Source organism: Bactrocera tryoni, chromosome 5, assembly GCF_016617805.1.
Source record: "Bactrocera tryoni isolate S06 chromosome 5, CSIRO_BtryS06_freeze2, whole genome shotgun sequence".
Lineage (NCBI taxonomy): Eukaryota > Metazoa > Arthropoda > Insecta > Diptera > Tephritidae > Bactrocera > Bactrocera tryoni.
Window position 1 is genome coordinate 38,098,545 of NC_052503.1, and position 13,391 is coordinate 38,111,935.

A 13,391-nucleotide genomic window follows, 5' to 3' on the forward strand; every position below is an offset into this window, starting at 1 on the left:
TGCTCTAACATTTCAACATAAATGAGCAAACCTAATTCAACATATTGTATTAAAAAGTTTCATATTCTTTACTTATAATTAGTCTATAAATTATTAATAAAATAATTTATTAAGTGATCCTTTGTTTTATAAACCAATAGCAAGCAAAATTAGAGAGTTGTCAACACTAGTAAAATATCTTCATGAACAGCTGATTTAGTGAAATGACAGCTGTTTGTTTACTTCAAATTTTATACAGGTGCTCTGATAAACATTGAAATTTGTACAATTTATATAAAAAAAAAAACAATTTAATCCAATAAGTTTCTATATAAAACTTGTTTAAATTAAAGTAGAAAATGGTTTGTGCACTGGGTATTGAAGGAAGTGCAAATAAAATTGGCGTGGGCATAATACGTGATGGAGAAGTTTTAGCCAATGTGCGGCGTACCTATGTGACACCGCCGGGCGAAGGTTGTAAGACGAAATAATGAAATAATATGTTCTATGAATGTTAATTTTTAATATACAAATTTAACAGGATTTTTACCCAAGGAGACTGCTGCGCACCATAGAGATTTCATTCATCAACTTATAAAACAAGCACTGAAAGAATCACAACTTCAACCAAAAGACTTGGATGTCATATGTTATACTAAAGGTCCTGGGATGGCGCCTCCACTTTTAATCGGTGCTATTGTAGCTCGAACACTTTCTTTATTGTGGGAAATACCACTTTTGGGAGTGAACCATTGTATTGGTCACATAGAAATGGGACGTCTAATAACAGGCGCCTTGAATCCGATTGTGCTCTATGTGAGTGGAGGCAATACACAAGTGATTGCATATTCTAATAAACGTTATCGTATTTTTGGTGAAACGATAGATATTGCCGTTGGCAATTGCCTCGACAGATTTGCGCGTATTATTAAACTATCTAATGATCCAAGTCCGGGTTATAATATCGAACAGTTAGCTAAGAGTGGAAAGAATTATATCAAACTTCCATACGTTGTCAAAGGTTGTTGCTAAATCAAAATTATCTACTTAGTTATTTCATAATTTGTCTTCATAGGCATGGATGTAAGTTTCTCAGGCATTCTCTCACACATTGAAGACCTTGCCGATCCTAGCAAAAAGCGCAACAAACGTAAGAAGGCGGAAATAACTGTCGAAGAACCAGAGTATACGAAGGAAGATCTTTGCTATTCATTACAAGAAACTATTTTTGCAATGCTGGTGGAAATTACGGAAAGAGCAATGGCACACTGCGAATCGAATGAGGTATCCTAATTCTAAATCTGTACAAATAATTGCCATTAGTAACTAAAAGTTTTCATAAAAAGGTGCTGATTGTGGGCGGCGTGGGATGTAATGAACGTTTGCAAGAAATGATGCGCATTATGTGTGAAGAGCGTGGTGGAAAGTTATTCGCCATTGACGAGCGTTATTGTATTGATAATGGACTAATGATTGCACATGCAGGCGCCGAAATGTTCCGTTCAGGCACCCGCATGCCTTTCGAAGATTCATTTGTTACGCAACGTTATCGTACAGATGAAGTGCTGGTTACTTGGCGTGATGATTAACATAAATGTTATGTTATATATATGCAGTTTTTCAAAGTGACAAGCCAAAATGTTAATAAATTCGTTGAACATAAATTTTCCAGAAAATAATTATTTTTGTTTACAATTTAATAAGACACTAACTTTGTTAACTTTGCTACATTGTAGATTAATAATACAATATAAAGTTTTATTTTATTCATTCAACTCCCTTTCAATGCCACGCCAATAACTCTTCATTTCCATTGGGAATAGCCGCTTTCCTTCGATTATGTACACTTCGCCATTTTTCTCCTTTTCTAAAGCGCTAAGAATACAACGTGATACATCAGTAGCACTTTGCTTATTGAGACGGTCCAGCACTCGGTATGACTCATCACCCATATCGGCGAACAGGATCTTCTCCGTGAAATTGGTGAACATGTCGGTAATGGTGGCACCCGGACAAATTGTAATGAACTTGATGCCAGTGCGATTCAAGTAAATGTCCGTCTGCAAAAAAGATAGTTATATTCAGCCATTTGGTCTAAAATCATATTACACCTACACCCAAACAGCGTGTGAAATTGATTATTCCTGCTTTGGTGGCAGCATACACGGGCAGCAAAAACATCGGATCCAAGCCAACTACAGACGACATATTAGCCACAATGCCGCCATTGCCACCATGTTCCTTGCTCATCACATTAAGCGCAGCGAGTGAAGAATTGATGATACCACCCTATGAATTCGCGATAAAAACAATAAAACTTTATTTGAAATAGTAAAAGTTAAAAACATTTTTTTTGTAATTACCAAATTGACCAAAATGGTGCGTTGCACATCTTGGTCGTTAAAGATTCCAGCTACATTCACAACAATATCAATCGAGCCAAAGGCTTTTTTAAGCTCTGCGTAAGTCTTCTCAATTCCTTGTCTATTCGCCACGTCCATTTTGATTAGCAAAATGGTTTGTGAAGGATGTGCTGCACGCAACTTGGAGATATCTTCTGTGTTGTCTTGAATATCAATAATGGCGACTTTCTATTCAATGAAACAAAATATTATTAAACCATAAATTCTTGTGAGGCATCACATTTGTACGTTTACCGAAGCCTCGTTAGCCAGTAGCTGCTTGCACACTTGCAAACCAATGCCACTGGCGCCACCTGTGATCACAGTGTTTTTATCCCGGAAAGCCATTTTGTATTTGAGGTCCTCAAGTGAATGAAACTTAACTAATTTCTGATATTTATTGAAATCGCTTTTGGCGGTGGAGCTTTTTTGTGTTCGCGTAGTATTTTCACGGTTGCTTCTATTGCTGTTGTTGGTTGAAGCAGGCGTTAGATCGGTTACGAATTTACACAGCGTATTTAAAATATCCACTTTGAGAATTTATTTGCTAGAACTTAGCAGCCGGTCAGTGCTAATACTAAAGCTTCCGATATTGTTCTGAGCACTTATATACAGCATGAATCCAAATCGCTTCAGTGCGGCTTTTACGTCGGTTTAGTGGTTAACACATTGATGCCTCCCCAAGATATTTGATATTGATACATGATTACGAAATAAAATGCTACAAGTTTCGTAAATTGTTATTACTAAGTAATTACATGTACATAAGTATATACAAACTTGAATACAGTCCGTGTAAATATGTATATAATAGGGTGTTTAATTTAATTTATTATTATTGCTTTGCGGATATGTGGAAATTTTGTTTTTTTATGTTGAAAAATTTTTTTATAAAAATTTGAGCCCTTAATTTTGACTTTAAGTACTTACTTCTCTATTTTTTTCATTTTTCACATTTTTTTTTGATAAAAATTAGTAAACGATTGGTCTTGTTAAAAAACGTTCAAGGAAAGTTGTAGAAAATAAAATTTCGGACAAAATATGCTCATATCATTAAAGTTACAGAGATTTTTTGTAAGAAATTTAATTTTTCGACAAGACCAATCGTTTAAAAAATTTTATCGAAAATATCTGAAAAACGTGAAAATTCGTAGAGGAACTACTTAAAGGCAATATTAAGGGCACAAATTTTCAAAGAATTTCTCAACATAGGAAGCAAAATTTTCATGTGACCGCGAAGAAATAAAAAAAAACGTTTAAATGAAACACCCTAGTATATAGTATACATATGTATGTATAGGAATAGAAAATATAAAATAACTTTTTATGTAAAACTAGGTTATTCGGAGCTAATTAGCAAGTGCATAAGCAGTATCAGTTACAAAAACCAATATATCCCCATATAATGAACCTGATTGAGTTAGTAACAATATTTGTTTTGTAACAGTGAAACATGAATTTCCATTTGAGTTGTTTATAGACAGGACACATTCTTTTCAGATCTGAAATCCAGAAGGAAACGTTAGAGACCATATAGAATATATACATACATACATACATATGTGTATAACAGATCAGCTTGGCGTGTCTAGTCGATGTATGTATGTATGTCGTATGTATATATGTATGTATATAGGCAAACTAGTCCCTTCGTTTGTGAGAGATCGCTCTAAAAATTTGCGGAGGTCCCTTTCTCCCCAAGTAGCAGCGCATTTGTAGGAAACGCTGATACCGGATCATTATAACATATATGTACACTGTTAAGAGGTTACTTGGGTTTTCTCGGGCAAAACACAGCCTTTTTTCAACAATTTTTTTCTCATATTAAAAATTAAATATTTTATTAGAATTTTTTATTGTTACAAACATACATACATACTATTAACAAAAAAATTCTGACATTTTTTGGAAAAAAAAAAGTATTTTAAACTCGACCATTGCGACGCCATTTCCGGTGACCCCCGGAAAAAGATGCGCTCGCGTTGGCAGGATAACTACTCACAGGATCATTTAAAGTAAAAAAACGTGTTTTAGTTAAAACCTTAACTTAGAACTTGGACGAAGGAAATATAATTGAATTTGGATTTTTACATTTTTACAAAAACATGAAAATTTCGCGAAATTTTTTTTCAAATAGTTGTAATTCTAAAAAAAATTCTTTGTCCAAGTCTTTTAGAATGGTATCTTATAGACCTGTGAAAAATTTCATGAAGAAGACTGACTTCAAAAACACAGCTTCAAGGAAAACGCTTTGAAAGACGGCCTAGCTAGCCTCGAACGCACAAGTTCTTAAAGCTGTATCTCCGAAACTATTACTCAGATCAACTTAAAAATTGAAGACAATATTCTAGAGCAGTTGCAGAATGTAAGAAAACAACAAAAAAAATCGCCCTGTTTTGAAACCCGTAAACCCATGTAACTTAAGCAAACCCACCTATCGAAATGAAAACCTTATATAGAAATTATTTTATTTCTGAAAGATATTATAACTTCGGTTCGCTTGAATCAAATTAACGATGAAATAAATATTTAAAAAGCGCGCGGTTTTGTATTTGAAAGTTAAGAAGGTTTCTTGAGTAATTTAAAACCGATTTCCTTAATACTAATATTTAACAGTGATCTTTTCCTCATACTTATACATATCGACCAGATCAATGTCGAGATTTGTGATCACTCAAAGCAAATTAAACTCAACAGATGCAAGTGGCTTTTTCTGCACGCGGTCAACGGCCATAAAAGCCTCCTTTTTATACTATATGAAGCATTGGATCTTACAACAAGATTTCGATCTAGCTTACAAGCCAAAAACCATCAAATAATAGCTTAAAGGCAATATTCCAAATTTCTTAGCAGCAGATGAATGACCGCCCGGAAGTCCAGATTTCAATCCATTGGACTATAATTTGTAGTTGTAACATTGCCTTTCGAAAACCCACAGATATTTCGAGAATTTCAAAAAATCTTTGGTTCGAGCAGCTTCCTCAATAGCAACAGAAGTTGTGCATTGATCAGTAGCCAAATCATTTCAGTGTTTGAGTGAATGCACCTATCAGTGGAATAAAATTTTGTACATTAAATAAACTCTAATTCATTCGTCATTTTTAGAACGGCCTAAACTTGTAATAGAAATTATGGTAGGGCTAAGTATCATCTACCAATAAAGATAACGTCATTTTGTCTGGTCACGGTTGTTATACTTTCTTATGGATTTGTGTCATATTTTGTCAGTGTGGTCAATAGGTTTACCATTTCAACATGTCATGCTTCACTTTGGAGCAACACTTGGAATTTGTCGAAGATTATTACGCAAAATCACGTTCTCCTGTGGTCACTATAAGTCGAAAAATCTATTCAGACGAGGTTTACTGGCTTCGACTACAAACAAAATTATCGCTATTGGGTTTAGGAAACGCAATTTTGGGTCTTATATATATCGCAATGAGGCGGGGAAGGCCGTTACCACAGTCACTATTTCCAACAAGACGGTGCGGCGCCTCATGTTCACGTCTAAACAAAGGCACTTGAGTGCTAAATTTGGCAATTCGTTAAATTCGGGGAATGGGTCTAGAAGATGCCATTTAATGCCTCTAGACCATTTTAATTAATTATTTTCCCGGAAAATATAATTGCTTTCTCTGAGGTTAAATCAAAGGTTTACACCAATGAACCAGCAGCGGTTGAGGAGGTCGAAAACAAGCACTATAGCAAAAATTTCAATGCTGCGCCGGGTCAACCGTGATAACCATTTGGCACACATATTGTTAGAATCATAAATGGCAAAAAATTATCTGCATAACAAAAACAAAACAGAACCCACTTTGACCATATATGGGTGTTTTATTTCATTTTGACATCACGTTGTTCTTGAAGGTAATGATAGAGTACGTGTTCAGAGTCTTCGATACACTCTGTACACGTCGGACAATATGGACTAAAGCCATGACGATATTTGCATAGGTAACTTCTAAAACACCCATGGCCACTTAATATTTGGGTCTGGTTGAAATCCAGGTCCTCAATGTTGTCTAGCTATCCCCAAATGTATGTCCGTAATCAGTGTGTGCGTCCACCGTCCTTTGCATGAAGTTTGCCACCGTTGCTGCCATATTGCTTGATGCTTTCGATTCTCTCCTCTCTTTTTGCTGCTGTAGAAAAGTTCTATATTTGAGCGAATTCATCTCCCTGGCTGTCAATCCAGGCTGGCTAATACTTCAGCAGCGTATAGCTGAGCCGCCTGGCTATCGACTTAACGAGTTTTTCAATAGGGACGCTACAAAAGAAGACCGATAGGTACAGAAAACAACATTATATTTTTTCCACTTTTTGAACATTTCTCTTCAGTAAGGTTTGCTATTTCATTACAATTAGAAAATTATACAAACCAACTACGAGTCGAAATTACTAAAATTTACTATCGAAATTCCGAGTCAGTGGCCTTAACTTTAAGAGCGCTACACAAGTTTCTTTTAAATAAAACAAAAAATGGTTGGAATATCAGAACGTGTAACCAAATTCAAAATGTCTCGTACCAATGTTTTGATTTTAAACTGCATATTTTATTGATAAGAAGGCTTCATTTAATATTGATACACATTATATATCATAAATTTTCGAAATATGAAATCATGTCGTATAAATTTGTACGAGTATAAACAAATATGGGCATCTCAAAAGGTAGTTTTCGCAATAAACGACAGGGTTTCAACTGTTTTTACAACATTGTTTAAATTTTCTTTGTTTTTGCTTGTAAATAATTCTAAATTTCTTTCAATTTTCACTGTAACAACTATTTCTAATTTCTTCATATATAAATTTTTGTGTATTTCAGTGATTCCAAAACTTTTCGAAAAATCTTTGTAGGGTATATACATGTGTACAGGTGTATGTGTTTCGAGTATACTTGTGATGTTGACATGGAAAAATAAAACGCCAAATCGAGTGAGATGAGAGCCAATCTTTAATAAATAAATTATTTTTGATAATTTTATTCGTTTAATATTAATTTAAAGTATCACAAAAATTCAACACTTTGCTGGGAAGGGTGACCACAAGTTGTGTGTAAATTAATACGTTCTGTTACATAAGTGTCGCTTTACATATAATATAAACTATTTAAGCTTGATTATTAAAAAAATTGCGTTACAAAGGATTGTGGCATCTAAAAATCTACATTTATGTTCATTTGTGCCTTTTTGTGATTTTTAATCATACAATTTTTTAAAGATTATATATTAATGCGTGTCAATTTATTGCTTCTAATGAGCGTTGTCGTATGTGTCCTTGAAGCTGGTAGCCGGATACATAGCCAGATGCATCCACCAAGTCTTTGCGACCAGCAATGCCTTTGCCCTTGCCCGTGGCATCGAAGCGTTCTTTTGTGAGATCCCGTATACTTGCTAGTGTCGGTAGAGACGTTCGACGGTCGATGCGGCTTTGCCAGTCGAGTAAAATACAACAAAACAAATGTTAGAACCTTCCAACAATTAATTAATCAATTACATCCAAAAATTCATGCAAACAACTCGGCTCATTAGATATTAATACTTGTGAAAAATATAGAAGATTTACATATGAGGACCGAATTTAGATTCCTTTGTCTAAATGCACTATATATATCTATATTATTAATCCAATATTTGCCAAGTTGATTTTTTTTTAATTTTTGCAAATGCCCTCTGAAATTTCAGTTGTTGCCCCAAAAACATGGATCCAACCGTGCCCAAATCATATTTCATGAACACAAAATGGAATTTTGATATTTTGTATAACACTTTGAAAGAGTATATTATTGTATACAAATTTAAGTTTCATAAAACTGTTCTATCAGACATCGCCTACGTTTATAGCCAACAGTGCTCCAGTCGTTTCCTCCTTGCTGCGGTATTTGGCGCCAATTGATACATTAATGAAGGCAGTTCTTCTCCACGGAGTGAAGGTCTGTCTTCCTTGGCTTCACAGTTCGAATCACTTTCGTGCTGGAGTATTTTCATTCATCCGATACAGTTTAACGTAGAGAGGAGTCTGGCCTGTCTTCCATCGAATTTATCGCCGTTTACACGCGCAAAGAACTATAAATCTTCCGCAAAACATTTTTTCCGAACACTCCTGACACCGACAGATCACAATGACAACATCATGTCATATAGCAAAACGGGAATGATGGCTTCGAGGCTGGTGTTGTTGTTGGTGTTAATGCTGATTCCAAGACAGTCTGAATTATCTACGAATTCGAAATTATAACTGTAATTAGTGACGTTCCCCCGCTGTAAGGTATATCTGCGGTATGAGTGTCTTTATTTTTTGGCTTGCATCGAAATTTCAACATAGTTTTGTCAGAAATAAGTGCCATAAAATGCTTGAACTGATATATAGACTTAGATAGAAATTCTTTCTTATGAAAAGTCATTTAGAGTTCAAGCGACAATGTCACCAGTCCATTGAGTTTGATAGGTGCTCAACTGATGAAGTAAAAGCTACAAGGTCTGGCCAAGGGCTTAAAATCCTGATATCACGAGAACAGTTAGACTTTGATTCGCTCCAATCTGCTCAGTGGACTTGGTCCTTTGTGGATGCGTGGTGGCTGTGGTGCAAGCCTAAAGGCATGTAGGGTGAAAAGTTCAATTCAGTGTAGAACCCGCCCTCTGGCCGGACACACAGCACAGCAGAGAGATTTTTGATCGACCTCCGAACTCGACCAAGATTGGAAAAAATGTTTATTTCCGCCCGACCAGCTGGAACTAAAAATACTTGCAACAATCGCCTTATTATTTGGGGCTGATCAAGGCATTGTTTTTGATCTATGTGCTAAAAAAGATCCATTTTATCGATAAAATAGAAGAAATAAGCATTTATTCTTTGAGAATCGAACCAAGATTACAGACCTATTAAAGGTTGCTGCAAAAAGTGGGTTAGTAGGACCGGAAGAGGCACGAATAAAAATCCAATTCGATATAAGTACTTAGAAAAGATACCAGAAACATCTTTGGATGTAAGTATTGGGAAAAAATAATATATTTCACTGTTCGCAACTTACCGAAACCTGCAGCACGCCGGGGCGCCGCAACCCACTTCATCTTCGATTTAATTTCACTCAATTCGACCTTTTCGCCTTAGCCAATCGTCCAGGAATTTATTATAATCGGCAGTAGGGTACAATTGCCTTGAATTTCTTGAAATGTATGCCCGTGTCAGTAGTGGTGATCTTCTTGTCGTTACTTTAGCTTGCTGTTCATTTACATCATCTGCGACAGTGCTTAATCAGTGCCGTCGGATTTTTGTATCTACCGAATTTGGGAGAAGGCTTGAACTGATCGGCAAAACCTAACTTTGGGCTCATCGTCCAAAGGCCAATTGTCGCGACCTCAGCGACTGGAAGGTGGTTCCGCGGCAGGAGCAGGGCTGCTAACCATTTGTTGCTTCTGCTGAGCATGTTGTTGGATCCTGTTTAACCTAAACGAAATGAAGAAAACTGTTTTAAAATTTTAGCAAGAACTTATTAGTTGCAACTACGCATATGCTGACGAATCATTACTTTATAATGCTCGAATATATGTATGTATGTATTTTTATTCACCTGTGCGCAACTACTGTCGCAAGCATTTTGAAAAAAGTAAGAGCGGGTAACAGTAATTACAATAATTTATATTTAGGAATGTTGAAATTCACTTTGTTTTCGGCCAGAATATCATTCACAAAACTCACGCAACTGAATATCTAATTATTTAATTCAAACAGCTGAACATTTGTCTTCATATCAAATTTTTACATGACCTGACTTCGTATGTGAATCAATAACCGACTTTCGCTTATAAATAACTAATGAATCTTAAACACGCACGCATTGTGTACCGTAAATCAAGTAGCAACCAAGTGAATTTTTAAGTAAACGCACAATATTAGCTATCTATTAACCGATTCCGGTAATCTCGTGTAATCAATTGATTCTGACAATCATCAAAATACTGCGAATAGAATGTGGGTTCTTCCATATTCTCTCTGAGACTAATTTTGTTTACTTCTGCGGGGTTTTAGCACTCGAAATTATTATTATATTAATGTTTTTTTTAGCTTTCATTCGGTTTTGTTTGCTTATCTCTCGTAACTTGTTTTGCTTCCATTACATATTGACGCTTTCTAAATAATTCTGGTGTATTATTTTTGTATTTTCGTATATCGCAAATACTTATGATAACATAAACGTTCGTAAATATATACGACTTCGCAGAGCTGTGTGAATAAAAAGCTATAATAAAGAGAATAAACAATTAAATAAAGAATAATAATTAATGAAATGCTAAACAATTCAATTACTTTGCCAAGAGTACGAAAAAGCTTTTGTATGCGATCAGCAACAGTCAATTGCAAACTTTATATTCATCTCATGTTTTCATATCAACAATTGATTTTATAATGAATTTTCTAGTACAGTATGCAAATGTAAGCGCTAGCATAGAGCGCCGCTTTAGATCTGCTAGCTCATTTAAAGGAAGCATACTAAGTTTCAACTAAATCAAGTTAAGATGCATGGTCCTATTGCGTAAGACAGCTGTATGCTATAGTTGTCCGATATCTGTGATTCCGACAAATGTGCTGAGAAAATTACGGCTAATAATTCATATACATATGTATATGGTTTTCAATTCTTTGTTACAAATATCGTAATATGTCCTTTTCAGGGTAAAATAAGAAATCTCGGAAAATCCATAATGCAAAATAAGTGAGCTGCTTCAAACAGCGATTATAACGGGTGATCCAAGTTGAGGTCCTTTTTTCAATAGTCTTTTTTGACATATCTCGCGTGAGTGGTGTCAAGCTGTCATGTTTATTTTGTTCAGTACTGTTTGGCATTTCATCATGGAGAGACCTACGCCTGAACAACATTTACAAATCGTTCAACTCTATTACGAAAATTCACGTTCTGTAAAGAATGTGTTTCGCGCGCTTCACTTAACTTTTGGTCAACGTAATTAGCCCACTGATCTTACAATTCGCCATCCATCATCACCCATCTTAAGACGCAGCATTCATTCTAGCGAATAGACCGCGTCCAGCACGCAGTGAGGAAAATACTTATACGAAGACAGTGGAGAGTAGATTCGGAGCCGTTAGCAGCAACTTGGACTGACGTATGGTATGACTTAATGCATTTTACTTGGAGATATTAAATTGAAAGCGTACAAAATACAGCTTGTACAAGAACTGAAGCCGTTCCTTCCCAAGCGTAATCGTTTCGTTCGATGGGCTCTTGAAAAGTTCTAAGAAGATCCGACGTTTTCGATTTTGATCAGCGTTGAAGTACATTTCTGCCTCAATTTGTATGTAAACAAGCACAATTGCCGCATTTGGAACGAAGAGCGTAACATGAAGAGATTCAAGTGCTGTCATTTCTTCTTGAAAAACAACGGTTTGATGTGATTTGAGGGCTGGTGGAATCATCGGTTCATATTTCTCAAAACATAATGCCGATGAGAACGTTATCTGACCGTTATCCCGCCATGATAACCGACTATTTGATGCCTGAAATTGAAGATCGCTGTCTCGCCAACATTTGATTTCAACAAGACGGCGCCACTTCCCACACATCGCATCAAACAATGGCTTTATTGAGAGAAAACTTCGGTGAGCAGATAATTTCACGTTTTGGGTCAGTCCATTTTGTTACCAAGATCGCGTGTTATCACACCATTTGACCTTTGCCTATAGCGATATGTAAAGTCTAAGGTCTATGCGGACAATCTCGCTTCGAATCAGGTCTTGGTCCAAAACATCACGCGCGTCATTCGCCAGTTACCAGTCGAAATGCTCGAACGGGTCATCGAAAATTGGACTCAACGAATGGACATCAGAAAAAGATAATCTTCAAAAAATAAAAGCCAAAGAATGTTCCTTCAAATGATAATAAATAATCCTCATTAAATTTGAAGTTTCTGTGTTGTTTCTTTAAAAAAATGTGGGGAACCTCGAAATGGATCACCCTTTACTAATACAGCCATCAGCTATACGCTCGACATCAAATCTAAACTTCTGTGCTCTACTGTAACCAATTTTTATACCCGTCTTGCTTACTATTCACTCTGATAAAGTCCCCTAAAGCGTTAATAATGCATCTTGCTTGTGTCCACAGTCGACTGTTAAATTAAATGTCAATACAAACTGTCGTAATCTTACTCTCTCATTCGGCAAAAAAACTGCTGCCAATTAATTTCAAGCTGATTAAGTGAACGGTCCACAACGGTCGTTGCAAATTTCCGACCCTTTTTCATTCCGTTTTCACCTGTACATACATAAGTATGTATGCAGGTTTGTGCATATGCAATCTGACGTTTCTGCAACAACATGAGTCGTGCGCCCGTGTGTTGATATGCCCATACAAACATTAAAATTCGTTTAATCAGAGCTTTACTCAGTGTTTGCATTTACATTAATTCCTCTGGATTCGGATTAATATTTTGTAATTAATTTAGGACATATCAACATCTTGCCCTCTTATATGAATTAATATTTACCATAAAATGACTTGTATACAAGGTTTGTTCAAAAAATATGGTGGGTTTTAGTTTTTCTCAACATACATTTATTTATCTATTAATTTTTAATTTGACCCCTTCAGAATAGTCCCCCTCAGATATAATAAGTTGTGCGAGCATTTTTTTAAATTCTGAAAGTAGTTCTGATATGCACTTTTTGGTGGGAAATTTTATTTTTTGGCTTTGGCTCTGCTGGATTCTTCCATTGAGACGATTGGACTTAGGTTTCGAAATCATCATATACCCATGATTCGTCACCAATTATATCCCTTTCAAGCAATTCAGATGACAGATGACGAGTCATGGATCTTTGAGTATATTTCCGAGACAAAGAGGTAATCTTCCGAATGGCACACGCCGGCGTCTCCTCGCCCAAAGCAGAGAAAAATGAAAAATCCAAAGTGAAAACGATGCTCATTGTCTCTTTTGACATCAAAGGCATCGTCCACCACGAATTTGTTCTTCCTAGACAAACCGTCAACGC

At 35.8% G+C, this 13,391-nt stretch overlaps 3 protein-coding genes and 1 pseudogene across 3 annotated transcripts in view; 2 read left to right on the forward strand and 2 right to left on the reverse strand.

Annotated features, from left to right (window-relative positions):
- Nucleotides 1-13,391, forward strand: part of LOC120778137 — a 71,288-nt gene that overhangs the window by 37,723 nt on the left and 20,174 nt on the right. The window lies entirely within an intron of this gene.
- LOC120778138 (probable tRNA N6-adenosine threonylcarbamoyltransferase) lies at nt 66-1,658 on the forward strand. The gene is made up of 4 exons (XM_040109862.1): nt 66-453; nt 521-1,000; nt 1,055-1,263; nt 1,326-1,658. The coding sequence occupies exons 1-4, from the start codon at nt 339-341 to the stop codon at nt 1,566-1,568; spliced, it is 1,047 nt and encodes a 348-aa protein (XP_039965796.1). The 5' UTR covers nt 66-338; the 3' UTR covers nt 1,569-1,658.
- Nucleotides 1,659-2,998, reverse strand: LOC120778142 (alcohol dehydrogenase 2-like). Its single transcript, XM_040109865.1, has 4 exons — nt 2,637-2,998; nt 2,343-2,570; nt 2,095-2,268; nt 1,659-2,039 (listed from the first exon to the last, which is right to left on the reverse strand). The coding sequence occupies exons 1-4, from the start codon at nt 2,727-2,729 to the stop codon at nt 1,743-1,745; spliced, it is 792 nt and encodes a 263-aa protein (XP_039965799.1). The 5' UTR covers nt 2,730-2,998; the 3' UTR covers nt 1,659-1,742.
- LOC120777151 lies at nt 6,914-9,790 on the reverse strand (annotated as a pseudogene).